This window comes from Bombina bombina, chromosome 2, assembly GCF_027579735.1.
Source record: "Bombina bombina isolate aBomBom1 chromosome 2, aBomBom1.pri, whole genome shotgun sequence".
In the NCBI taxonomy this organism is placed as follows: domain Eukaryota; kingdom Metazoa; phylum Chordata; class Amphibia; order Anura; family Bombinatoridae; genus Bombina; species Bombina bombina.
Window position 1 is genome coordinate 1,413,023,447 of NC_069500.1, and position 27,586 is coordinate 1,413,051,032.

A 27,586-nucleotide genomic window follows, 5' to 3' on the forward strand; every position below is an offset into this window, starting at 1 on the left:
GGTCACAATCATGCAGAGTCGCTAAAACCTCCCTGAGCAATAAGCGGAGGTGTTCTAGTTTAAATTTAAAAGCCGTCATATCTGAATCTGTCTGAGGGAACATATTTCCTAAGTCAGAAATATCTGCCTCAGCCAGCAAATCTCTCACTTCAGAACATTGTGAGGGTACATCGGATATGGCTAATAAAGCGCCAGAGGGCTCAGTGTTTGTTCTCACACCAGACCTGCTGCGCTTCCCCTGCAACCCAGGCAGCTTAGATAAAACCTCTGTGAGGGTAGTATTCATAACTGTGGCCATATCTTGCAGGGTGAAAGAATTAGACGCACTAGAAGTACTTGGCGTTGCTTGTGCGGGCGTTAATGGTTGTGACACTTGGGGAGAATTAGATGGCATAACCTGATTCTCTTCCGACTGAGAATCATCCTGCGACATACTTTTAGTAGCTAAAATATGTTCTTTACAATTTATTGACCTTTCAGTGCATGAGGGACACATTCTAAGTGGAGGTTCCACAATGGCTTCTAAACATATTAAACATTGACTTTCCTCAATGTCAGACATGTTGAACAGGCTAGTAATGACTACAAACAAGCATGAAAAAAAATAACAATCTTAAAAAACGGTACTGCGCCTTTAAGAGAAAAAAAGGCATACACATTCTGCAAAACAGCCTAAACATGCACCAATTTTTTCAAAATTTTGTATGTAGACACAATATAGGTAGTTAAGATTGCACCACAGAAAATTTTAACAATTAACCCCTTAATTTCCAAACCGGATGGAAAATAGGCCCAGATCTGGAAAAAAATCACTCAGCACCTTGCCACAGCCCTACCTGCCCTCAGGCATCGAAAGTGTGGGGTAAAAGCTTTGATTTGGCCCAAAACATACACCAGGGCCCTCAGGAGTTAGAGCTTGCTGCTTACTGACAAAACTAACTGCGCATCTGAGGCGCGAAAATAGGCCCCGCCCATCTCACTCGATGTTTCCTCAGCCTTAAAGAACTTCACCAGAGCGGTTATAACTAGCCATGTGGGTTCTAAGACCCGAAAATTAAGCCATGTGTGCCCTAATAAAATTGCCCAAAAACGTTAAAGCACTCCAAAATCAAGAAAGAAACGTTTGCTCACAAACATTTGTCATTCAGTGTCAACCATATTAGTAATTGGCCCCATATGCAAGCTAAGTAATGCCCTTCTTTTAGCTCTAGAATTACTGCTTACCCTTACCCTCCTGGGTATAATGTCAGTCTCTCCAGAAAAATATGACTGAACATACCTCATTGCTGCATAGCATGAAACCGTTCCTCACACTGAAGTTTCCTGTACTCCTCAGCCTCTGTGGGAACTGCACTGGATCTTAGTTACAAATGCTAAGATCATCATCCTCGAGGCAGCAGTCTTCATCCATCTGCTGCCTGAGAGTAAATAGTACACACCGGTACCATTTAAAATAAACTCTTGCTTGAAGAAATTAAAAACTAATATTTTATCACCTCTTTCACTTTACCCTTCCTAGTACTTAGAGTAGGCAAAGAGAATGACTGGGGGTGGAGCTAAGGGAGGAGCTATATAGACAGCTCTGCTGTGGTGCTCTTTGCCACTTCCTGTAGGGAAGGATAATATCCCACAAGTAAAGGATGAATCCGTGGACTTGTCTTACTTTTATAGAAGAAATGTCTTTTTGCAAATAAAATACATTGTTTTTTTGGAATAAAGATGACAAATACAAAAATATTTAGCTCTTTATTATTTTGTAAAGTGCTTTAAAACAAAACAAAAAATGATACAAGAACTTTCTTAAACAATAGCAACATTATAAAATATATCATTGTATTTGGTGTGTGTGTGTGTATATATGTATATGTATATATATATATATATATATATATATATATATATATATATATATATATATATATATACACACACATATATATACATACACATATATACACACACACAGACACACTTACATACATACTTTGAAATAACAGATAAAACTGAACTGCATTAATAATTTGTTCCATACAAACGCAAACATACACAAGATTAAACAAAAACTTGAGTTTGTCCTGTTCCAGCATACAACATTGTTTGTGGTCAGTTTAGTACCTTAGGCAGACACGGTATTAAGTAACATATTGTGTAACAGGTTTGCTGAAGTAACTTATGTAAGATTAGGAGTGTATACAACAGCTCTAAATTATGGTGTCAATAAGCTCTGCAAAAATTGTGAAGTTGGCAAAAGTTATGCAATTCAGTAAACTGTCCGTTAGATGCAATTACTGAAATTGTACAAGCCAAATATATTGCAAACATATGTCCATCATTCTCATACAGAACAGTAAATAAGCTTATTAAACAATTGCTGTTCTAGCTATACACTGAAACGGTGTCCCCCAGACCTGTAAGGGCATCTAGTGATATGTAAGAGACCTTCTACGCGCAAAACCCAGAGATAGGTCAGGATACTCTATCTAGTGGACAGATGACTGCATCTATCAGTGTTAAAAATGGCTGCTTAGAAATGAAAATGCTTTGGACAAGCTGGTAACCGAGATAAAATGGCTGCATGTGACTCAGTACCATTTACACATATAGATCTTGCAATGGAACTGTAATGGCTTCCTTGCCAGCGGAAAGGAAAACTAACTTGGCTTGGATGATAGAGATACTGTATACCAGACATCCTAAAAATTGTCACTCCAGAGGTTTAGGAACTAGATTTCCCATGATGCTCAGCTGATATGCTGGCTGAGCATCATGGGAAATGTAGTTTCAAAACCTCTGGAGGGCCGAGTTTGAGAATGTCTGCTGTAGACACTATACAAGTTCTAGGGTAAAGAGCGTACAATGGCAAGGTCTCCTCATGTCTCTGGTAACCAGCTTTTAGCAGGAAATAAAAGCAGAACAAGAGGCCTTGACTTATGGCTGTTTCTTAAGATTTCCTGAGTGTTAAATACAAACTAGGCCGTGATTTCGCCTGTTTAGTGCCCAGAAAGTGCAAACAGCAGGAAAGTCAAATGCATCATTAGAACCAGAAGTAATGGACATTTAAATTTTTGATACAAAAACTTAAAATTATGACATTGTTAGTGTCACTCAAAGGGAGAGGATTATTAATAGTTTTAGTAATGTAATAAACCGTTTCAATGCTAACCATTCCTGGAAGACTATCGCACCTGAGTTGAGGGGGGTTGCGTTTCTGTTATTGTTTAGCACACGTCTGATAGAACATGTCATACTTGATCAAGGCAGGTACCAAGCCCTGTATTGCATTTATCAGAGACCAACATGACGCTTTATTGGTCACGCAAGTAATAAAAACACTAGTGAGGATTTAAAAATGAATCCCTTTGGTACAATGTCCTAAACAAGGACATGAGGCTTTAATGCAACTATATTAACCTTTTATTTAATGCAATTATTAGCTGTTCCTTAACTTATATTTTTGCTTTTTAGTTTAGCTAAGAAGCGCTTAAGCACCATTACCCGAAAGTTCACACAAAAGAACCACTTCGTTCAAAACCCTCCTGGTATGTGTAAACTGTTCTGTTTGTATTTATTGCATAATGGCAAAACGGAGATACCAAACAGCAGCACAGCATATATGCAAGGAACATCTGGTTTGGATAGTAAAGGTCTACCCTTATAGAAGACTTCTTAACTGGTGGGGGTTGTGTTGGGATGTGTATCGCAAAGTTATTGCATATCTAGGCTCTACTCCACTGATAACCCACAGACTACAGTGCTATTGTGATGACCATACTGCCTGCAAGTGTGCGCACAAGCAAAGTACAATTAATAAAGACCTCCGTTTGGCAGAAAGTAATAAACAGAAGCGAAGAAATATTATACTGCAGGGCTTTCTTTTCTTTGGCAGTGTGTACCAGCCTTTTTTCCCGGTTATTTTACTGATACCGTAGATCAAGTGTAACAGCTCCCTGATCAGTATAATTTGTTTATACACAATTGCTGCACAGTCATTTTCCAACTAAAGAAGGCACATAAATTCTCTATTAACTGCAATACTGATGTGTTTCTATAAAACGGCAAGACACAAAAAAAAAATTGAATTTCTTGTGAATGCAGTCTAATTACATTGTCATTGGAAGTGGCACTTTACAAAGATTACTTTTGGGTTTAGTTCTAGCAGAGATTACATTTCTCAAAGTCAACTAAAAATATTTTTGGTTTGGTCAAAGCAGCTTTTTGGGAACTCAGACCGAAGATATTGCAGAGTCTGCAGTCTTGTGATACGACAAAAGTATTAAACCTATAACGATACAGTTACTACAAATAAACAAAGCAGTAGTAGTCTTGCTACGTCCTGTGTAGGAGAATACGGTCTACAGATATGCAGGACCAGATTATTTAATGCTTTCTGGTGTTACCATCACTTATCAAGTTTACAACATAAGAAGATCTTTTAGTGGAAAAAAAGCTATTGATATAAATTGGAGATTGTAAAATAGCTTAAGCAGATATAAGAATGGAAAAAATATGTAAACCCTATGGAGACTACATGGTCTATGTTCACTAACACAAGCAATCACCCCCTTTTTTAAGTGTTATGTTATGACCCGTATCGTCACTTTACAGCATTAACTCCACAAAATGACACTGGAAGACTCGCACTAGAAAGAGGACACTCAGATTACGCTAGACAATTGTCACTTGCTTGTTATTGTAGGAATATTACACTAATGATCCATACAGGCTTAATTTGTTAGGAACACCCTAAATTGAAGACATTTTACATCACAATAATATTTGAATGTTCATGGTCATATGAATCGGATTGTGGGTGGTTGTGTATAACAAAGTTTCCTCAAATCATGTCTACTACCCTGACTGATAAACTATAGAAATTTTAGGAATGGAAATGCAGCCTGAGAAATAAAATAAATTTCATTAACCTTCTCAACACTTCTACAAGCAACACTGGAAAAAAACTAAAAATTGCATGAAGGGAAAATCCACCTATTTGCTGAAACCTAATTAAAACACAACTTGTAAGATGAGATGTCGACTCTGGCCAGAATACACCAACAACATAAGAACAGGGTAAAATAGCTACAGTAGGTACAATCTGCCTGGTCACAGTCTGATTTGGTTCCATTTCTTTGTTTAAGCAGACTTGGAGAAGGTTGACAGATATTCAATTTGTCGCAAGTCTCCAACCAGAGCCGGAAATCTGGGAATAATACTGTTGCCTGCAAATCATATCAATTCAAGTCATACGGTGAGTGTTTAATTCTTGCCCTTCTTTGTCTCAATAGGGACCTGAAGAAGGGTTGGTGCTTGATCTATGATGCGCACCAGCAGCTGATCAATATAGTCCTCCAACTCCCGCACATGCTCCGACTTTGTGTCAAGCTCCGCTTCACGCTGCAACAGCATCTGGATGAGCTCATCATGGGTAAGGTGATAATACTTAGCTGCGACATCTGTAACACTGACATCCTGGGAAAAAAACAAAAACAGCGGTTACAGCGCTAGATACATATAGGTTTTATCCCTCGACTGATGAAAGACAGTTTACCGCAGCCCTCTGTCAAAGACGGCAAAAATAAATACTGCCACACTGCATAAGCCAAGTATGAGCTAAGCCTTTATTAATGCCAACATTTTATATACCCCTTTACCAATGATTATTTGTGCAGCATATACGTGTGTAATAATATAGATAGGTGTGTGTAATAATATAGATAGGTGTGTGTCTCAATTAAAGGGACATGACAACCAAAATGTTTATTTCATGATTTAGGTAGAACAGACAATTTTAAACTACTTTCCAGTTTACTTCTATTATCAAATTTGTTTCATTCTCTTGGTATCATTTGTTGAAGGAGCAGCAATGCACTACTGGTTTGTAACTGAACACATGGGTGAGCCAATTACAATTGGTATATATATGCAGCCACCAATCAGCAGCTAGAACCTAGGTTCTTTGCTGCTCTTGAGCTTTCCTAGATAAACCTTTCAGCAAAGGATAACAAGAGAAGGAAGCAAATCAAATAAAACAATTTATGCTTACCAGATAAATTCCTTTCCTTCCTGGCAGGGAGAGTCCACGACTTCATTCCTTACTGTTGGGAAATACAACACCTGGCCACCAGGAGGAGGCAAAGACACCCCAGCCAAAGGCTTAAATATCCCTCCCACTTCCCCTATCCCCCAGTCATTCTGTCAAGGAAACAAGGAAAAGTAGGAGAAAGATCAGGGTATAAAAAGGTGCCAGAAGAAATAATATAAAAAAGGGAGCTGCCCATCAAAACAATAAATTATGGACGGGGTCGTGGACTTTCCCTGCCAGGAGATTATGTTTTCCTTTAATAAGGCAGGGAGAGTCCACGACTTCATTCCTTACTGTTGGGAAAACTATACCCAAGCAATGCATACATATACATTTTACCTATTATCTACCTTTTTAAGAACTGATTAGAGCTCTATTAATAGTACTATTTTAATGACCAATGAGTTAAAACCAAATGGAAATGCAGCTGTGCTTAAAGCTCCAGAGGACACTGAAGGAATAACGCGAGGGAATAAAAGAGAGGAGGACCCTAGTCTGAGGGCACCACAGCCTGTAAAACTTTTCTCCCGAAAGCTTCTTCGGCCGAAGCAAACACATCAAACTTCTAAAATTTAGAAAAAAAAGTGTTTGAGGACCAGGTAGCCGCCTTACAAATCTGATCCATATAGAGGCTTCATTCTTAAAAATCGGATTCATATAGGTTTTGTTCTTAAAAGCCCAGGAGGAAGCCACTGCTCTAGTGGAATGAGCCGTTATCCTCTCAGGAGGCTTTTGTCCCGCTGTCTCGTAAGCTAAGCGGATGACACTCCTCAACCAGAAAGATAGGGAAGTTGTCGTAGTCTTCTCCCCCCAACGCTTCCCCGAATAGATGACAGAGGAAGATTGTCTGAACTCTTTAGTAGCCTTAAGATAAAACTTCAAGGCACGAACCACATCTAGATTATGAAGCAAAGGTTTCTTCGCTGAAAAAGGATTAAGACACAAAGGAGGAACAACAATCTCTTGATTAATGTTACATTCAGATACCACCTTATGGAGAAACCCTAATTTAGTACGTAGAACTGCCTTATCAGCATGGAAAACAAGATCAGTGTTAATAACACTCTCAGAAAACCCTCTCTTGGCTAAGCCTAAGCGCTCAATCACCACACAGTCAGCCTCAGAGAATCTAGATTTTGCTGTACGAAGGGACCCTATATCAGCAGATCTCTGCAACAAGGTAAGGAGATGAGGACATCCCCACCAGATCCGCAAATCACGTTGTTCACGGCCATGATGGAGCAATCAGAATCACTGGTGCTCGCTTCTGCTTGATGCGGGCCACCACACAAGGGAGAAGCGGTAATGGAGGAAAAAGTTATAGGAGTCTGAACCTCCATGGCACTGCTAGGGCATCTATCAGTTCTGCCTGAGGATCCATTGACCCGTACCTGCTTGGTATTGAGGCGGGATGCCATGAGATCTATCTCCGGCGTCCCCCACTCGCTGCATATCTCTGCAAACACCTCAAGGTGGAGAGACCATTCCCTTGGGTGAAAGGATTGCCTGCTAAGGAAGTCCGTTTCCCAGTTGTCCACACCAGGAATGTGGATTGCTGACAGCGTACAGCTGTGAGTCTCTGCCCACTCTAGTATCTGAGATACTTCTCTCATTGCCAAGGGACTTCTCGTTCCCCCATGATGGTTGATGTAAGCAACCGAGGTTATATTGTCTGATTAGAATCTGATAAACTGGGATGAACCCAGAAGAGGCCAAGCCTTCAAAGCTTTGAAGATTGCCCGGAGTTCCAATATATTGATCGGAAGGGAGGATCTCCTCCTGAGTCCACAGTCCTTGTGCCTTTTTGGCACCCCACACGGCTCCCCAGCCGGAGAGGCTTGCGTCTGTAGTCACAATTTTTCAGGACAGTCTCAAAAAGCACATGCCTTGGTACAGATGATCTGGACAGAGCCACCAAGAGAGCGAGTCTCGACAGGTTGTCCAGCACAATCTGTTGAGACAGATCTGAATGGTCACCATTCCATTGTCTCAGCATGCATAATTGTAAGGGTCTGAGATGGAATCTGGCAAAGGAATGATGTCCATACAGGACACCACGAGTACAATAACCTCCATACACACTGGGCCACTGAGGGTCTCAAGGAGGCCTGGATGGCAAGACATGCAGTAGTTAGCTTGCAACGTCTCTGATCTTTGAGAAATATTCTCATGGATATGGAGTCTACCTTTGTCCCCAGGAAATTCACCCTGGTACTTGGAGTAAGAGAACTCTTTTTCAAGTTTATCTACCATCCATGTGATCGAAGAAGACTGAGAAGGGACTCCAGGGGACTTCCGGTAGGCGTGGTGCAAGGAAGGTGTGTGCGCCACAGCGTCTCGTGTAGAGAACCCTGGCAAAACAGCACGCCGGGGAGGAAAAAGATCTGCCTACACTGTGTACTCCTGCTGCAGGGTATAATAGCTCTGCCTGGGGAGAGACTTGCTCGTTGGTGAGCAGTAAGCACGGAAGTTGAAGGACAGCCGCACACTGGCCGGATGGCACTGGCCCAAACACACACTGCGACGGTTGTATGTGAAAGAAGACATACACGCCTCTAAAACAAGAGCTGAGTGGAAAAGTCGGAAAAGCCGGTAAACAGAAATTATCTGCTAAGTTCACGCCAGGACACAACATCACTACAGGGGAGGCTCCATAGCGGATGCGAGGTGTCATGACTGTACTGGGGCTGACGAAGTAGATGGTGAAGAGACCTGGAAGCAGTACACTATCAGAGCAACTGGTGCATGGAAAATCCAAGGAAACCGCAAGTATCGCTACTGTAATATGGCTGTGTGCTTAAAGTTAGTAGCTGATGAAAAATACAGTGTGTGTTTGCGGTGAATTGAACTATATAAGCATATGCTTCAGGGACTATACCAATTTAGTTTGGAATGAGAAATTTAGTGTAAGGCACACGGTTAAGAGGGAACAGGTTTTTTTTTCCCTGTGCTTTCTTACTTACGCTAATATTAAGTCTCCATTGGATCGAAAGTACTGAAAGTATGGCTGGGATCCCCCAATATACCTAGAAAGATGGATCAATAGAAGTATTGGCAGTATACTGCTCCTCTTTTTTTTGGCTACAAAAGAGAAAAAAGGGGGAAGAAATAGGAAAGGAAAAGAGGAAAAAGGGGGTCTAAAGACTGTGCTTGTAAGCTGGGATATCTCTCTTGCTGAGACGGTGGCTGCAAATCTATATTATTTATCTGAAGGATCTGAGTCTGCAAGCTTCTGTTGTCAAATGGTTTTCCTGGAAGCATCCAGTGCTAGTAACAGGCTCTAAGGGATAGACTCTCTGCACATACTTAAAGAGCACAAAGAGTGAACTGCTTGTCATATTGTGGGACACTGTAATATGTTATGGACAAATGTTCATGTTTTCCCCGTTTTTGTTTTTTTGTTTTTGCTGTGACCTATGACGGTAGCAAGTGGAAGCCCTGCAACAGGGTGATTCAGAGGGCCAATTCAGGACTCTTGGTTATATGATATATATGCAACCTTGTTCAATTTGTGCAACTCACAGTAGAATGATGTTCTAGCTTGTTTTTCAACTGATGCTTTTAAATTGCTAAAAGTTATAAGAACTACTTTAGAACACTAAGGGAGTTATTATGGTATACTAAATTCAGCGAATTAAGTCTGACATTTTGAAGAAGGGATATAATTATTGGTGGGCCCTGCTGGGTTTATATAGGAGGTAAAGGGCGGGGAATCTTAAGATCAAGTACCGCAAAAATATAAATTAATATAAATTAAGACAGACACAAAGTAGAAGAAATTCAGCAGGATAGATTAATACACAATTTACAACGTATTGTGTGGTTTAGGATACTAGGTAAGCATAAGGTGAGGCAGTGGTACATTTGGTATTGAATTAGGGTAGGTACACACGACAGGTTGGTAGACAAGCCAGAGCCAAGGAGCTAGCGAAGATAGCAAGGAGAGTGTTTCATAGACATAGATAAGGGCGCATACACGGGTGGGGGTATTTTAACTCTTATCAGAATTGCATCTCTATAACTATAGTGCATGGACAAATACGTCACGAGCATGAAAAATAGATCCCCAATGATGCCGGTTAAAAAAGATAAAAAAAACTCAAATCTTTACAAGAAAGTACTTTGGAAGCAGATCCAGAAAGTCCAGGGGAAAAAATAGAATCCCAACTGACAAGAAATCAATTAGCGGATTTAATTTTGCCGCAGTTTGAGATTATTAAAACTGAGATAGCAGGACTCACACAGGAACTAAAACAATTCTCGTCTAGAATTACAGAAGTTGAGTCAAGGGTTTCGGACCTGGAGGACAGAACAAACAGTTTAGACATAAACATGAATTCTTATGCAGATAGGATTAGTACACTTCAGTCAAAGATAGAAGATCTAGAGGACAGGTCCCGCCGTAGTAATGTATGGATTGTGGGGCTTCCAGAGACTAAGGAGTATGTAGATCTACTCAAATTTGGCTCTACAACATTGCCCAGCCTGCTGGGTATACAGACAGTTACCGGCTCATTGCAAGTTGAAAGGGCACACAGAATAGGAGGTATTAGAGAGTCTAGAGATGGCAATACACGTCCTCGAATGGTAATAGTCAAATACTTGAATTTTCAAGACAAGGTAAACATAATGAGCTATTACAGAAGAGCACAACCATTGATAATAGAGCAGAAGCCAATCTATATATTTCAAGATTTTTCTGTAGAGATGTCCACCAAACGGAGGGCTATGGCGCCATTCTGTACGGGTCTGATTAAAGCGGGCTTAAAAGCAACAATGAGGTACCCAGCAAAAATAACAGTCCTTAGTATGGAGGGCGCCAAAGCGTTTTGTCTCGAAAACAATATTGCGGTCTAGTAAGGCCAATGGTACATAGTCTTAGGAATCCTCGAATTATGGTATATAGGATAATGGGGTTCCCTCAAAAATCATTTTATGTCAAAAAAAATTTTTTTTCCCTCCACCCACCTCTCCCTCTTCTCTCCTCTCCCCCCCGTCACACATAAATTAATAAATAAATGAGTACATCATTAAAAATAATATCATGGAATATAGGGGGAATTACTTCACCAATAAAGCGTAAAAACTTATTAAAAACCCTTAAAAAAGATAAAGCGGACATTGTATTTCTCCAAGAGCTGCATTTAAAAAGGCCTGAGATAGACAAATTAAAAACAAATTGGATCACAGAGATTATTGCCACACCCTGTAACAAACGTAAGAGAGGGGTTGCCATAATGTTTAATAAAAGCTTGGAATACAACATTATAAAGCAAGATTTGGACCCTGGCGGGAGGTATATTATTTTACAAATAAAAGCTGCTAGTCGTATTTGGACTCTCTGTAATCTATACGGGCCAAATGGGTTAGATCTAGATTTCTGGCATAAGATAAAACTTAAGCTTATCCCATATATAGGACAGAATCTAATTATCGCCGGAGACATGAACATGACTCCACATCCTGACATTGATAGATGGAAAGTAAGATGTAGGAATGCGAATAACAGAGAAGCCAGACTCCTGCGAAACTTTGCAACCATACTCAAAATTAACGATATATGGCGCTCGCAACACCCGGATGAACGCACATACACATGCGAATCCAAAACACACAGGAATTTTTCACGCATAGATATGTTCCTTGTGGAGGAGCAATTACTTAAATTAGAAATCGAGACAGAAATCTCAGAAATAATATCGGACCACGCAAGAATAATGTTCAAAATTTCCTTTGCATCAAGCCCAGGGAAAAAAATAAATTCCTTTTATTTCCCAGGATACTTGTATAATAACCCGCTTTTAGTGAATTGGCTAAAGAATAAACGGCAGGAATATTACTCTTACAATAAGCAGTACACACACAAAACTGAAATATTATGGGAGGCAGGTAAGGCTGTAATCAGGGGCGAAGTCAAGGCATATATGATTAAAATGAAGCGGAAACAAATGGCCAGGGAGATGCAATTGGCGAACCAGCTAAGAAATGCGTTTGAGCAATATAGAAGTAATCCAAACGGGGAAACCTGGGCAAAATACAAACATAAAAGGGCAGAAAGGGAAAGTTTTCTCAAAGAAAAATGGGCAAGGGAAGACTTGAAGGCAAGGGTCTTACATCAGGGATACCAGGGCATAAATGCAAAGCACTTGGCAAAGCTTACGAAGTTTCGCAAAAAAAATAACACTATCTCGACAATTAAAGTGGGAGAGAGAATACTTCATAAGTCTAAGGAAATCAGACAGGCATTTTTAGAGTACTATGAAAAATTATACTCCAAAGAACATATAAATTTGGCAGAGAAAGAAATATTCTGGAAAGGCATAAAAACACCCCAGATAAGTAGGGAAGCTGTAAGACAAAAACTCCCCGATAACAGAATCAGAAATTCTAAAAGTTATCAATGTTAGTTGAGCCACGGGGAACTGCATGTGGAGCAGGTAGTGTAGGAAGGGTAGTTATCTTTCCTGAGAGGTAGACGGCTCAGAGGGGCCAATAGCGCTCTAAGTATTAGCAGGCTTGTCTCCCTTCTTAGACTTTATAACAGTGCTTAGGCAAATGGAACAAAATTTAGCAGGCCGGCAAACTATGGCCTCCTCACAATATAAACCAGAATTATTAAATCAGTACAGAAGGAGCAGAACCTTCTAATGTAGTAAAATATGAGCGTTATTCAAATAAAATAAAGGATAAGGCAACCCGCAGGTTTATTGCCTAAGTAGAACAGACGTACACGCAGGAATGCCCAATAGGGCCCCTGTTCTACCAAGCTCAAACTGGAAAAAGTACTCGATAACAAGACTATAAGAAGATTACTTCATCCCCTTATGTCTATTTCTGCAAGCTATTCAAAGAAGCAGACTGAGAAGTCTCAGATCCAATAAGGATGGGATCTTCCGACAAGGTCAAAGCGTGCCTCATAGAACATGAAGGCTAGTCAGTTTATACTGAAAAGCGCAGCATACCCTCGCCGGAGCAAAGGACGACTCCGGCCTTGAAGGCTGACCCCCCGAAGCCTTTCAGGACAGTCGTTCCCCCAGAGAGCTGAACAGGCCAACTTATGCCTGAAGAGCCCTGGATAATGGAACACGAACCGTGTCCAAAACCAACTTCTGGAAGTTGCATACGCGCTAGTGCCAAAATTATGGAAATTGTGCTGAAACCCTTGGCTGGAAGAAGCTACCTTCCGGAGAAGGGGAAGCAAATTTTGGGTTACCTGCAAGCGTAGTAAGCGATGGTGGAAGGGAACTCGCCACTCTGAGGTCAGAGGCGCCAGAGGCGGATGGCTCAGCAGCTCCTTGATTTCCCGATCCCGAGGAATTGAGCACTCTAATACGGCATTCAGAACATAACTGATAGGCTAGTATCATCCGGGGCAATACGCACTCTGCGCACAGAGTAGAAAATAAAACAGACTTCCGTCTCCACGGAATCAGACTCCTCCATAGCTAGGATATTGATACGAGATTTAGACATAAAAAATTAAACGGCACCTGACACCCACAATGGCTGGGGCAATCACCACCTCCTAAGAGCCCAAATACCAGCAGATCCGAATTTCTCCATTGCCACAGGGCTAGGAATGCAGAAATGGAGAGTCAAAAAACGTGACCACGCCCGGTCACAAGGTGAACAGTACAGTCCAGAAAAAAGCACGCCTGACCATAAAGGCCGCGTCACTTCCAAAGGTTATGTCCCACAAGTCATGAGCCTAAAGTAACATTACGCATAAGCAGGTTGACTCACATAAACATGATTAAAAAAACAGAATTTATGTTTACCTGATAAATTACTTTCTCCAACGGTGTGTCCGGTCCACGGCGTCATCCTTACTTGTGGGATATTCTCTTCCCCAACAGGAAATGGCAAAGAGCCCAGCAAAGCTGGTCACATGATCCCTCCTAGGCTCCGCCTACCCCAGTCATTCGACCGACGTTAAGGAGGAATATTTGCATAGGAGAAACCATATGATACCGTGGTGACTGTAGTTAAAGAAAATAAATTATCAGACCTGATTAAAAAACCAGGGCGGGCCGTGGACCGGACACACCGTTGGAGAAAGTAATTTATCAGGTAAACATAAATTCTGTTTTCTCCAACATAGGTGTGTCCGGTCCACGGCGTCATCCTTACTTGTGGGAACCAATACCAAAGCTTTAGGACACGGATGAAGGGAGGGAGCAAATCAGGTCACCTAAATGGAAGGCACCACGGCTTGCAAAACCTTTCTCCCAAAAATAGCCTCAGAAGAAGCAAAAGTATCAAACTTGTAAAATTTGGTAAAAGTGTGCAGTGAAGACCAAGTCGCTGCCCTACATATCTGATCAACAGAAGCCTCGTTCTTGAAGGCCCATGTGGAAGCCACAGCCCTAGTGGAATGAGCTGTGATTCTTTCAGGAGGCTGCCGTCCGGCAGTCACATAAGCCAATCTGATGATGCTTTTAATCCAAAAAGAGAGAGAGGTAGAAGTTGCTTTTTGACCTCTCCTTTTACCAGAATAAACAACAAACAAGGAAGATGTTTGTCTAAAATCCTTTGTAGCATCTAAATAGAATTTTAGAGCGCGAACAACATCCAAATTGTGCAACAAACGTTCCTTCTTCGAAACTGGTTTCGGACACAAAGAAGGTACGACTATCTCCTGGTTAATGTTTTTGTTAGAAACAACTTTTGGAAGAAAACCAGGTTTAGTACGTAAAACCACCTTATCTGCATGGAACACCAGATAAGGAGGAGAACACTGCAGAGCAGATAATTCTGAAACTCTTCTAGCAGAAGAAATTGCAACCAAAAACAAAACTTTCCAAGATAATAACTTAATATCAACGGAATGTAAGGGTTCAAACGGAACCCCCTGAAGAACTGAAAGAACTAAGTTGAGACTCCAAGGAGGAGTCAAAGGTTTGTAAACAGGCTTGATTCTAACCAGAGCCTGAACAAAGGCTTGAACATCTGGCACAGCTGCCAGCTTTTTGTGAAGTAACACAGACAAGGCAGAAATCTGTCCCTTCAAGGAACTTGCAGATAATCCTTTCTCCAATCCTTCTTGAAGAAAGGATAGAATCTTAGGAATCTTTACCTTGTCCCAAGGGAATCCTTTAGATTCACACCAACAGATATATTTTTTCCATATTTTGTGGTAAATTTTTCTAGTTACAGGCTTTCTGGCCTGAACAAGAGTATCAATAACAGAATCTGAGAACCCTCGTTTTGATAAGATCAAGCGTTCAATCTCCAAGCAGTCAGCTGGAGTGAGACCAGATTCGGATGTTCGAACGGACCTTGAACAAGAAGGTCTCGTCTCAAAGGTAGCTTCCATGGTGGAGCCGATGACATATTCACCAGATCTGCATACCAAGTCCTGCGTGGCCACGCAGGAGCTATCAAGATCACCGACGCCCTCTCTTGATTGATCCTGGCTACCAGCCTGGGGATGAGAGGAAACGGCGGGAACACATAAGCTAGTTTGAAGGTCCAAGGTGCTACTAGTGCATCTACTAGAGTCGCCTTGGGATCCCTGGATCTGGACCCGTAGCAAGGAACCTTGAAGTTCTGACGAGAGGCCATCAGATCCATGTCTGGAATGCCCCACAGTTGAGTAATTTGGGCAAAGATTTCCGGATGGAGTTCCCACTCCCCCGGATGTAATGTCTGACGACTCAGAAAATCCGCTTCCCAATTTTCCACTCCTGGGATGTGGATTGCAGATAGGTGGCAGGAGTGAGTCTCCGCCCATTGAATGATTTTGGTCACTTCTTCCATCGCCAGGGAACTCCTTGTTCCCCCCTGATGGTTGATGTACGCAACAGTCGTCATGTTGTCTGATTGAAACCGTATGAACTTGGCCTTTGCTAGCTGAGGCCAAGCCTTGAGAGCATTGAATATCGCTCTCAGTTCCAGAATATTTATCGGTAGAAGAGATTCTTCCCGAGACCAAAGACCCTGAGCTTTCAGGGGTCCCCAGACCGCGCCCCAGCCCATCAGACTGGCGTCGGTCGTGACAATGACCCACTCTGGTCTGCGGAAGGTCATCCCTTGTGACAGGTTGTCCAGGGACAGCCACCAACGGAGTGAGTCTCTGGTCCTCTGATTTACTTGTATCTTCGGAGACAAGTCGGTATAGTCCCCATTCCACTGACTGAGCATGCACAGTTGTAATGGTCTTAGATGAATGCGCGCAAAAGGAACTATGTCCATTGCCGCTACCATCAAACCTATTACTTCCATGCACTGCGCTATGGAAGGAAGAGGAACGGAATGAAGTGTTTGACAAGAGTTTAGAAGTTTTGTTTTTCTGGCCTCTGTCAGAAAAATCCTCATTTCTAAGGAGTCTATTATTGTTCCCAAGAAGGGAACCCTTGTCGACGGAGATAGAGAACTCTTTTCCACGTTCACTTTCCATCCGTGAGATCTGAGAAAGGCCAGGACTATGTCCGTGTGAGCCTTTGCTTGAGGAAGGGACGACGCTTGAATCAGAATGTCGTCCAAGTAAGGAACTACTGCAATGCCCCTTGGTCTTAGTACCGCTAGAAGGGACCCTAGTACCTTTGTGAAAATCCTTGGAGCAGTGGCTAATCCGAAAGGAAGCGCCACGAACTGGTAATGCTTGTCCAGGAATGCGAACCTTAGGAACCGATGATGTTCCTTGTGGATAGGAATATGTAGATACGCATCCTTTAAATCCACCGTGGTCATGAATTGACCTTCCTGGATGGAAGGAAGAATTGTTCGAATGGTTTCCATTTTGAACGATGGAACCTTGAGAAACTTGTTTAAGATCTTGAGATCTAAGATTGGTCTGAACGTTCCCTCTTTTTTGGGAACTATGAACAGATTGGAGTAGAACCCCATCCCTTGTTCTCCTAAAGGAACAGGATGAATCACTCCCATTTTTAACAGGTCTTCTACACAATGTAAGAATGCCTGTCTCTTTATGTGGTCTGAAGACAATTGAGACCTGTGGAACCTCCCCCTTGGGGGAAGCCCCTTGAATTCCAGAAGATAACCTTGGGAGACTATTTCTAGTGCCCAAGGATCCAGAACATCTCTTGCCCAAGCCTGAGCAAAGAGAGAGAGTCTGCCCCCCACCAGATCCGGTCCCGGATCGGGGGCCAACATTTCATGCTGTCTTGGTAGCAGTGGCAGGTTTCTTGGCCTGCTTTCCCTTGTTCCAGCCTTGCATTGGTCTCCAGGCTGGCTTGGCTTGAGAAGTATTACCCTCTTGCTTAGAGGACGTAGCACTTGGGGCTGGTCCGTTTCTACGAAAGGGACGAAAATTAGGTTTATTTTTGGCCTTGAAAGACCTATCCTGAGGAAGGGCGTGGCCCTTACCCCCAGTGATATCAGAGATAATCTCTTTCAAGTCAGGGCCAAACAGCGTTTTCCCCTTGAAAGGAATGTTAAGTAGTTTGTTCTTGGAAGACGCATCCGCTGACCAAGATTTCAACCAAAGCGCTCTGCGCGCCACAATAGCAAACCCAGAGTTTTTTGCCGCTAACCTAGCCAATTGCAAAGTGGCGTCTAGGGTGAAAGAATTGGCCAATTTGAGAGCACGGATTCTGTCCATAATCTCCTCATAAGGAGGAGAATCACTATCGATCGCCTTTACTAGCTCATCGAACCAGAAACACGCGGCTGTAGTGACAGGGACAATGCATGAAATTGGTTGTAGAAGGTAACCTTGCTGAACAAACATCTTTTTAAGCAAACCTTCTAATTTTTTATCCATAGGATCTTTGAAAGCACAACTATCTTCTATGGGTATAGTGGTGCGTTTGTTTAAAGTAGAAACCGCTCCCTCGACCTTGGGGACTGTCTGCCATAAGTCCTTTCTGGGGTCGACCATAGGAAACAATTTTTTAAATATGGGGGGAGGGACGAAAGGTATACCGGGCCTTTCCCATTCTTTATTTACAATGTCCGCCACCCGCTTGGGTATAGGAAAAGCTTCTGGGAGCCCCGGGACCTCTAGGAACTTGTCCATTTTACATAGTTTCTCTGGGATGATCAAATTCTCACAATCATCCAGAGTGGATAATACCTCCTTAAGCAGAGCGCGGAGATGTTCCAACTTAAATTTAAATGTAATCACATCGGGTTCAGCTTGTTGAGAAATTTTCCCTGAATCTGAAATTTCTCCCTCAGACAAAACCTCCCTGGCCCCCTCAGACTGGTGTAGGGGCATTTCAGAACCATTATCATCAGCGTCCTCATGCTCTTCAGTATCTAAAACAGAGCAGTCGCGCTTGCGCTGATAAGTGGGCATTTTGGCTAAAATGTTTTTGATAGAATTATCCATTACAGCCGTTAATTGTTGCATAGTAAGGAGTATTGGCACGCTAGATGTACTAGGGGCCTCCTGAGTGGGCAAGACTGGTGTAGACGAAGGAGGGAATGATGCAGTACCATGCTTACTCCCCTCACTTGAGGAATCATCTTGGGCATCATTTTCAGTGTCACATAAATCACATCTATTTAAATGAGAAGGAACCTTGGCTTCCCCACATTCAGAACACAGTCTATCTGGTAGTTCAGACATGTTAAACAGGCATAAACTTGATAACAAAGTACAAAAAACGTTTTAAAATAAAACCGTTACTGTCACTTTAAATTTTAAACTGAACACACTTTATTACTGCAATTGCGAAAAAGTATGAAGGAATTGTTCAAAATTCACCAAAATTTCACCACAGAGTCTTAAAGCCTTAAAAGTATTGCACACCAAATTTGGAAGCTTTAACCCTTAAAATAACGGAACCGGAGCCGTTTTTATCTTTAACCCCTTTACAGTCCCTGGTATCTGCTTTGCTGAGACCCAACCAAGCCCAAAGGGGAATACGATACCAAATGACGCCTTCAGAAAGTCTTTTCTATGTATCAGAGCTCCTCACACATGCGACTGCATGTCATGCTTCTCAAAAACAAGTGCGCAATACCGGCGCGAAAATGAGGCTCTGCCTATGATTAGGGAAAGCCCCTAGAGAATAAGGTGTCTAAAACAGTGCCTGCCGATATTATTTTACAAAAATACCCAGATTAAATGATTCCTCAAGGCTAAATATGTGTATATATGAATCGATTTAGCCCAGAAAAAGTCTACAGTCTTAATAAGCCCTTGTGAAGCCCTTATTTACTGTCTGAATAAAAATGGCTTACCGGATCCCATAGGGAAAATGACAGCTTCCAGCATTACATCGTCTTGTTAGAATGTGTCATACCTCAAGCAGCAAAAGACTGCTCACTGTTCCCCCAACTGAAGTTAATTCCTCTCAACAGTCCTGTGTGGAACAGCCATGGATTTTAGTAACGGTTGCTAAAATCATTTTCCTCTTACAAACAGAAATCTTCATCTCTTTTCTGTTTCAGAGTAAATAGTACATACCAGCACTATTTTAAAATAACAAACTCTTGATTGAATAAAAAAAACTACAGTTAAACACTAAAAAACTCTAAGCCATCTCCGTGGAGATGTTGCCTGTACAACGGCAAAGAGAATGACTGGGGTAGGCGGAGCCTAGGAGGGATCATGTGACCAGCTTTGCTGGGCTCTTTGCCATTTCCTGTTGGGGAAGAGAATATCCCACAAGTAAGGATGACGCCGTGGACCGGACACACCTATGTTGGAGAAAAAACCCTGTTCAATAACCCCCCTCAGGAGATATTACCCTCGATTCCAAGAGTAATAGTTAGTCCCGCAAGGTGGTAGACTCTCGGGAAAACATTTGTAATACAATACCATCATGACAAAAGTAAAATGAAACAATCTTACCGGAATCTACGCTGTGGAACAGGAACACGGCCCTTCGAATGTGACTGATAGTAGCACTGCCTCCGCCATGGACTTGAGAGAAGAAAGCAGGCAGCGGAGCGAAGTTCGACAACGCTGATTGCTTGAGGAGCTGTTAACATGAGTCGGGATGGTTTCGCAGAAAGACTCTCCCTGCATCTCCGGACTCTTTCATCCAAGCCCTCACTGAGAGACTGATAGGATTACTTAAAACTCCTGTCCCATGTCAAAGAGTACTACCCTCCATAAGAAATAAAATTAATTCTGACACTTCTCTGCCAACCTCCTGGGACGAAAGGCACAGAATGACTGGGAGATGAGGAAGCGTCTGTGTGCTCTGGAGCTGTTAGACGACAGTCTGGATGGCTTTGCAGAAAAACCTTCCCTGCATCTCCCGACTTTCCTTAATACTCTCACTGAGAGATTGACATGATTACTTAAAACTCCAGTCCTTTCTTGAAGGGAAAATGCCCATCACAGGACTATCCAACATTTTCTGACACTTATATAGTGACTAAAGGCAAAGAATGACTGTGGGATAGGGGAAGTGGGAGGGATATTTAAGCCTTTGGCTGGGGTGTCTTTGCCTCCTCCTGGTGGCCAGGTGTTGTATTTTCCAACAGTAAGGAATTAAGTTGTGGACTCTCCCTGTTTATGGAAGGAAAAGTAAATTGGAAAGTTGTTTAAAATTGTACGTTCTGTCTTAATCATAAATGTCTAATTATGACTTTACTGTCCCTTTAAGATCTTTATTTAGTTTGACTACTATGGAAACAAAATTCTATCTTACATTGCAGATGAGGCTTAAAGGGACACTGTAGTCAAAAATAGATTTGTGATATTTCAATAGTATACCTGTAAATAAAGACATTTTCAATGTTGATCACGTTGTAAATATTTACCGTTTATTATATATTAGTCTGTGAAATACTAAATGACTTTATCGCCGTTACTGATTTCCAATCCAGGGTGACAACTCCAGTTGGAAAATGGCGACTCCTTGACGCTATGCGCAAGTTAAATTTGAAATGTGCATGCATTATTTTGATTCTTCTGTTGGTCATGTCGCCTTCTGTGCCGCAATATGCACATGCGAGAGTAAGAAAATCTAATTGCGCATGCGTAGATTGACGCAATTGTATTTTAAATTACATGCAAATACTCGCCATCCGATTGGCAAGCATGTTATACCTTAGATGGCCCACATTTGAGGGCTGGATGACGTGATGTCATGGGGATAAAATAAAACGTTATTTTAATAATAAAGGGAGCTTCAATTCTGCACAAAATAAGGTACAAATCATTTGTGTGATAACTGCAATGTTAAAAGGATGGTCCGTTTTGTATAGAGAAAACAAAGGTTAGTAATCCTTTAAGAGCCAATGGAAAGTAAAGTTTGCTGCTAGTGCAAACTAAACATTCATTTAAAATAAAATAAAAAATAAAAAAAGTCAGATTTACAACCAAGTTATGTTTCTACTTTGTGGGAATCTAAAACAAATGCACAATGTTCAGAAAACAATGGCCTCATGCATTTAATAACCGTCTAATATGGGGCAGGATTCTTATGTTCGTTAATTCCAACAGGAAGTCAAGGCTCTAGCAATGCAGAATGAGAGCAGAGGATTACCGTATTGATAAAAGGGTACGGTTACGGTAGTACGAATAAGTTAGGGTTCCATCTAAAGCAGCGTTTCTCAACTCTTGTCATTAAGTACCCCTAACAGGCCAGATTGTCATGATATCTTAACTAGAGCAGAAGGTGGTTTGGGGGAAGCACTGTCTTTATGGATGGGATCAAACTCATGTTGTGCAGGAAAGTTCTTGTCTGTGAAAGGCACAAGAGGGATAAGACCGGCTGCACCGTACGTACCACACAACCTAATGAGCTTAAGGGACAGTCTACCATAGAATTGTTATTGTTTGAAAAGATAGATAATCCCTTTATTACCCATTCCCCAGTTTTGCATAACCAACACTGTAATATTAATATATGTTTTACCTCTGTGATTACCTTGTATCTAGGAACCTTCTTCCAGCCCCCTGATCACATGACTGTGACTGTTTATGGTCTATTGTCTTAACTTTAGCATTGTTTTGTGCTAAATCTTAAATAACCCCCTGTGCCTGAACATAGTGTTATCTATATGGCCCACGTGTACTTTCTGTCTCTGTGTTGAAAATAGATTTAAAAAGCATGTGATAAGAGGCAGCCCTCAAGGGCTTAGGAATTAGCATATGAGCCTACCTATGTTTAGTTTAAACTAAGAATACCAAGAGAAAAAAGCAAATTTGATGATAAAAGTAAATCAGAAAGTTGATTAAAATTAGAAGTCCTATCTGAATAATGAAAGTTTAGGTTATACGAGACTGTCCCTTTAAGTCTGTAATTCTATGTAGCCTTTTTGTTTCTCTGTTCTAGAAAATGTAACCAATTTTAAACACTGCAGATTTCAAACACTGTTAACCTCTTTCCCTTATGCACCAATGGGCACCCTGACTAAAAACAAACCCTGGAAAGAAGGAATTTTAAATAAAAGGGGTAGGAGAAAATCTATTGCACCAGTTGATCAATCCTAAAGCTATAAAAAGAGGACCTGTTAATTCAAATAAAGGGAATCAAGTTAAAGTCCCTATTTAGGCCTAGTATTTCGTTTCAACTATGTATTCTAAAGGCCTAAATAGGGACCTCTTTTTATATCTGGATTGAAATAATTATTTTAGATTATCCTATTTATATTGACAATGGAACAGCACAGGATTCCTAAATCATCCAAAATAACATCTGGATAAATGTAACTAAATTCAGTACATTCTCTTTACACAGATCTATGCAGTTACAATTATGATTTTGTTTGGAAGCAGTGCAGCCTCCGGTGGCCATGAGGGTGTACTGCAGAGATGGCACATGCAGTATGTACTGTAGATCTCAACTATACAAAGTGACTCTAAATCTCTGCCTGTTTTTAAGCCCCTGCAGACCGCCTTTATCTCAGTTCATTTTATAAGCTTTTCACAGCAAGACAGAGCTAGTTATTTTGTACCATATAGATAACACTGTGCTCACTCCCGTGGAGTTACTTATGAGACAGCACTGATTGGATTAAATGCAAGTCTGTCAAAAGCACTGAGATAAGAAGGCAGTTTGCAGAGGCTTAGATGCAAGATAATCAGAGGTAAAATGTGTATTATTATAACTGTGTTGGTTATGCAAAACTAGGGAATGGGTAAAAAACATAATTTATGCTTACCTGATACATTTCTTTCTTTCTGGATATGGTGAGTCCACGGAATCATCAATTACTAGTGGGAATATCACTCCTGGCCTGCAGGAGGAGGCAAAGAGCACCACAGCAAAGCTGCTATATATGTCACTTCCCTTACCCATAACCCCCAGTCATTCAGCCGAAGGTAAATGGAAAAAGAAGATAACACAAAGGTGTAGAGGTGCCTAAAGGTTTTAGTAAAAATAACGGTCTTAAAATAAAGGGTGGGCCGTGGACTCACCATATCCGGAAATAAATAAATATATCAGGTAAGCATAAATTATGTTTTCTTTCCTAAGATATGGTGAGTCCACGGAATGATCAATTACTAGTGGGAACCAATACCCAAGCTAGAGGACACAGATGATTAGGGAGGGACAAGACAGGTAACCTAAACAGAGGGCACCACTGCTTGAAGAACCTATAACCCAAAAGAAGCCTCAACCGAGACAACAAATCAAATTTGTAACCTTTGCAGACTTGCAAATCTGTTCCACAGAAACTTCATTTTGAAAGCCCAAAAAGAAGAGACAACCCTCGATTAATGAGCCTTAACTCTCTCAGGAAACGGCAGCCCCGCAGTTCTGAAATACAAAGTAAACTTCTCAACCAGAGAAAAGATAAATAGCAGTAGTTTTCTAATGCAGAGAAAAACAAAAAACAGAAGCCTGCACAACATCCAAATTGTGCATACACGTACCTCAAAACATAAGAATGAGGACACAGAGAGGGAACAATTCCCAAACAAAATTTCCACCTAGGATAAAAAAACAAACGCTTTATCCGAAAAGATAAAACTAATCACACTGCAAAGCCCAGAGTACTTGAACTCACCGAGCAGAGTATATAACAAATAAAATCTATAAAATCTTATGGAATGCTAAGGCTCAAACTGAGCCTGCTGCAAAAACCTTAAAACAAAGATAAAGCTCCAAGAAGAGCGACAGACCTTAACAGGCCTGATACTAATTTGTAAGTTACACTAAGCGCCAATTGCTATAGGACCCTTTGCTTTAATAAATTGACCCCTAGCGGTCAATAGAAATGGATAATCAGATAAGAGGTAATTAAAGTGCCAAAGAACAAATGGCCGGGTCTAGGATATGTAAAATTATATGTCAGTTTATTTATACATTTACATAAAAGTTAACATTACGTTAAACCAATAAAATAAAAATAAATAATCAAGGATCCAAGATTTTACAATAAGTTAAAACCAAAAATAAAAACAGTTATTTGCACATTCTTATCATATGACAGTAAAATTCCAATAATGTAATATCCGGCTGTGTGGGTGGATCAGTGTAGGCGATTCTGCTAGAGAGACACTGTCTTGTATTGTGGTCTGTCTAATGATAACTAGATGTCTTGCATCATATGGTGATGATAATGTGCAATATAATTCTGTGTGTTTTGATAATTTGTGTCTTCCAATAAACTAATGTGAGTAAAGAGTGCCTGATGATGCCAAAAACTGATCGTGTCTAAAAATGGAGTGTTTAAAATTTTTTTCTAAAAATGTTGAAAAACAAACTTTCCAAACGATAATCAAAGCACAATGTGAACAAACGATAATCAAAAAGCAATGTGAACAAACTTAATACTCAATTATTGATGAAATAATCTTCAAAGGGTGTCACAGTTAAAGGTGGTCACAATCAATGGTGATATAAAGATAAAAACGATGAAAACATAATGAAAAAAGTAAAACTTCAAATGTGGAAGAAAATTTTTTTTTTTTAAAAAAACAGAATTTATGTTTACCTGATAAATTACTTTCTCCAACGGTGTGTCCGGTCCACGGCGTCATCCTTACTTGTGGGATATTCTCCTCCCCAACAGGAAATGGCAAAGAGCCCAGCAAAGCTGGTCACATGATCCCTCCTAGGCTCCGCCTTCCCCAGTCATTCGACCGACGTAAAGGAGGAATATTTGCATAGGAGAAATCATATGATACCGTGGTGACTGTAGTTAGAGAAAATAAATCATCAGACCTGATTAAAAAAACCAGGGCGGGCCGTGGACCGGACACACCGTTGGAGAAAGTAATTTATCAGGTAAACATAAATTCTGTTTTCTCCAACATAGGTGTGTCCGGTCCACGGCGTCATCCTTACTTGTGGGAACCAATACCAAAGCTTTAGGACACGGATGATGGGAGGGAGCAAATCAGGTCACCTAGATGGAAGGCACCACGGCTTGCAAAACCTTTCTCCCAAAAATAGCCTCAGAAGAAGCAAAAGTATCAAATTTGTAAAATTTGGTAAAAGTGTGCAGTGAAGACCAAGTCGCTGCCTTACATATCTGATCAACAGAAGCCTCGTTCTTGAAGGCCCATGTGGAAGCCACGGCCCTAGTGGAATGAGCTGTGATTCTTTCAGGAGGCTGCCGTCCGGCAGTCTCATAAGCCAATCTGATGATGCTTTTAAGCCAAAAAGAGAGAGAGGTAGAAGTTGCTTTTTGACCTCTCCTTTTACCAGAATAAACAACAAACAAGGAAGATGTTTGTCTGAAATCCTTTGTAGCCTCTAAATAGAATTTTAGAGCACGAACTACATCCAAATTGTGCAACAAACGTTCCTTCTTTGAAACTGGATTCGGACACAAAGAAGGCACGACTATCTCCTGGTTAATATTTTTGATAGAAACAACTTTCGGAAGAAAACCAGGTTTAGTACGCAAAACCACCTTATCTGCATGGAACACCAGATAAGGAGGAGAACACTGCAGAGCAGATAACTCTGAAACTCTTCTAGCAGAAGAAATTGCAACCAAAAACAAAACTTTCCAAGATAATAACTTGATATCAACGGAATGTAGGGGTTCAAACGGAACCCCCTGAAGAACTGAAAGAACTAAATTGAGACTCCAAGGAGGAGTCAAAGGTTTGTAAACAGGCTTGATTCTAACCAGAGCCTGAACAAAAGCTTGAACATCTGGCACAGCCGCCAGCTTTTTGTGAAGTAAAACAGATAAAGCAGAAATCTGTCCCTTCAAAGAACTTGCAGATAATCCTTTCTCCAAACCTTCTTGAAGAAAGGATAGAATCTTAGGAATTTTTATCTTGTTCCATGGGAATCCTTTAGATTCACACCAACAGATATATTTTTTCCATATTTTATGGTAGATTTTTCTAGTTACAGGCTTTCTGGCCTGAACAAGAGTATCAATGACAGAATCTGAGAACCCTCGCTTTGATAAAATCAAGCGTTCAATCTCCAAGCAGTCAGTTGGAGTGAGGCCAGATTCGGATGTTCGAACGGACCTTGAACAAGAAGGTCCTGTCTCAAAGGTAGCTTCCATGGTGGAGCCGATGACATATTCACCAGATCTGCATACCAAGTCCTGCGTGGCCACGCAGGAGCTATCAAGATCACTGATACCCTCTCCTGTTTGATCCTGGCTACCAGCCTGGGAATGAGAGGAAACGGTGGGAACACATAAGCTAGGTTGAAGCTCCAAGGTGCTACTAGTGCATCCACTAGAGTTGCCTTGGGATCCCTGGATCTGGACCCGTAGCAAGGAACCTTGAAGTTCTGACGAGACGCCATCAGATCCATGTCTGGAATGCCCCACAATTGAATTATTTGGGCAAAGATTTCCGGATGGAGTTCCCACTCCCCCGGATGAAATGTCTGACGACTCAGAAAATCCGCTTCCCAATTTTCCACTCCTGGGATGTGGATTGCAGACAAGTGGCAGGAGTGAGTCTCCGCCCATTGAATTATTTTGGTCACTTCTTCCATCGCCAGGGAACTCCTTGTTCCCCCCTGATGGTTGATATACGCAACAGTCGTCATGTTGTCTGATTGAAACCGTATGAATTTGGCCTTTGCTAGCTGAGGCCAAGCCTTGAGAGCATTGAATATCGCTCTCAGTTCCAGAATATTTATCGGGAGAAGAGATTCTTCCCGAGACCAAAGACCCTGAGCTTTCAGGGGTTCCCAGACCGCGCCCCAGCCCACCAGACTGGCGTCGGTCGTGACAATGACCCACTCTGGTCTGCGGAAGCTCATCCCTTGTGACAGGTTGTCCAGGGACAGCCACCAACGGAGTGAATCTCTGGTCCTCTGATCTACTTGTATCGTCGGAGACAAGTCTGTATAATCCCCATTCCACTGACTGAGCATGCACAGTTGTAATGGTCTTAGATGAATTCTCGCAAAAGGAACTATGTCCATTGCCGCGACCATCAAACCTATTACTTCCATGCACTGCGCTATGGAAGGAAGAAGAACAGAATGAAGTACTTGACAAGAGCTTAGAAGTTTTGATTTTCTGGCCTCTGTCAGAAAAATCCTCATTTCTAAGGAGTCTATTATTGTTCCCAAGAAGGGAACTCTTGTTGACGGAGATAGAGAACTTTTTTCTACGTTCACTTTCCACCCGTGAGATCTGAGAAAGGCCAGGACAATGTCCGTATGAGCCTTTGCTTGTGGTAGAGACGACGCTTGA

General features: G+C 41.4%; 1 protein-coding gene across 1 annotated transcript in view; it reads right to left on the reverse strand.

Moving 5' to 3' along the window:
* Positions 1 to 1,733: 1,733 nt before the first annotated feature.
* RAB11FIP5 (RAB11 family interacting protein 5) overlaps positions 1,734 to 27,586 on the reverse strand; it is a 355,500-nt gene continuing 329,647 nt past the window's right edge. The window contains exon 6 of the mRNA XM_053704358.1: positions 1,734 to 5,469. Coding sequence (XP_053560333.1) covers positions 5,257 to 5,469 — 213 coding nt within the window. The 3' untranslated portion in view covers positions 1,734 to 5,256. The remainder of the gene's footprint in view (positions 5,470 to 27,586) is intronic.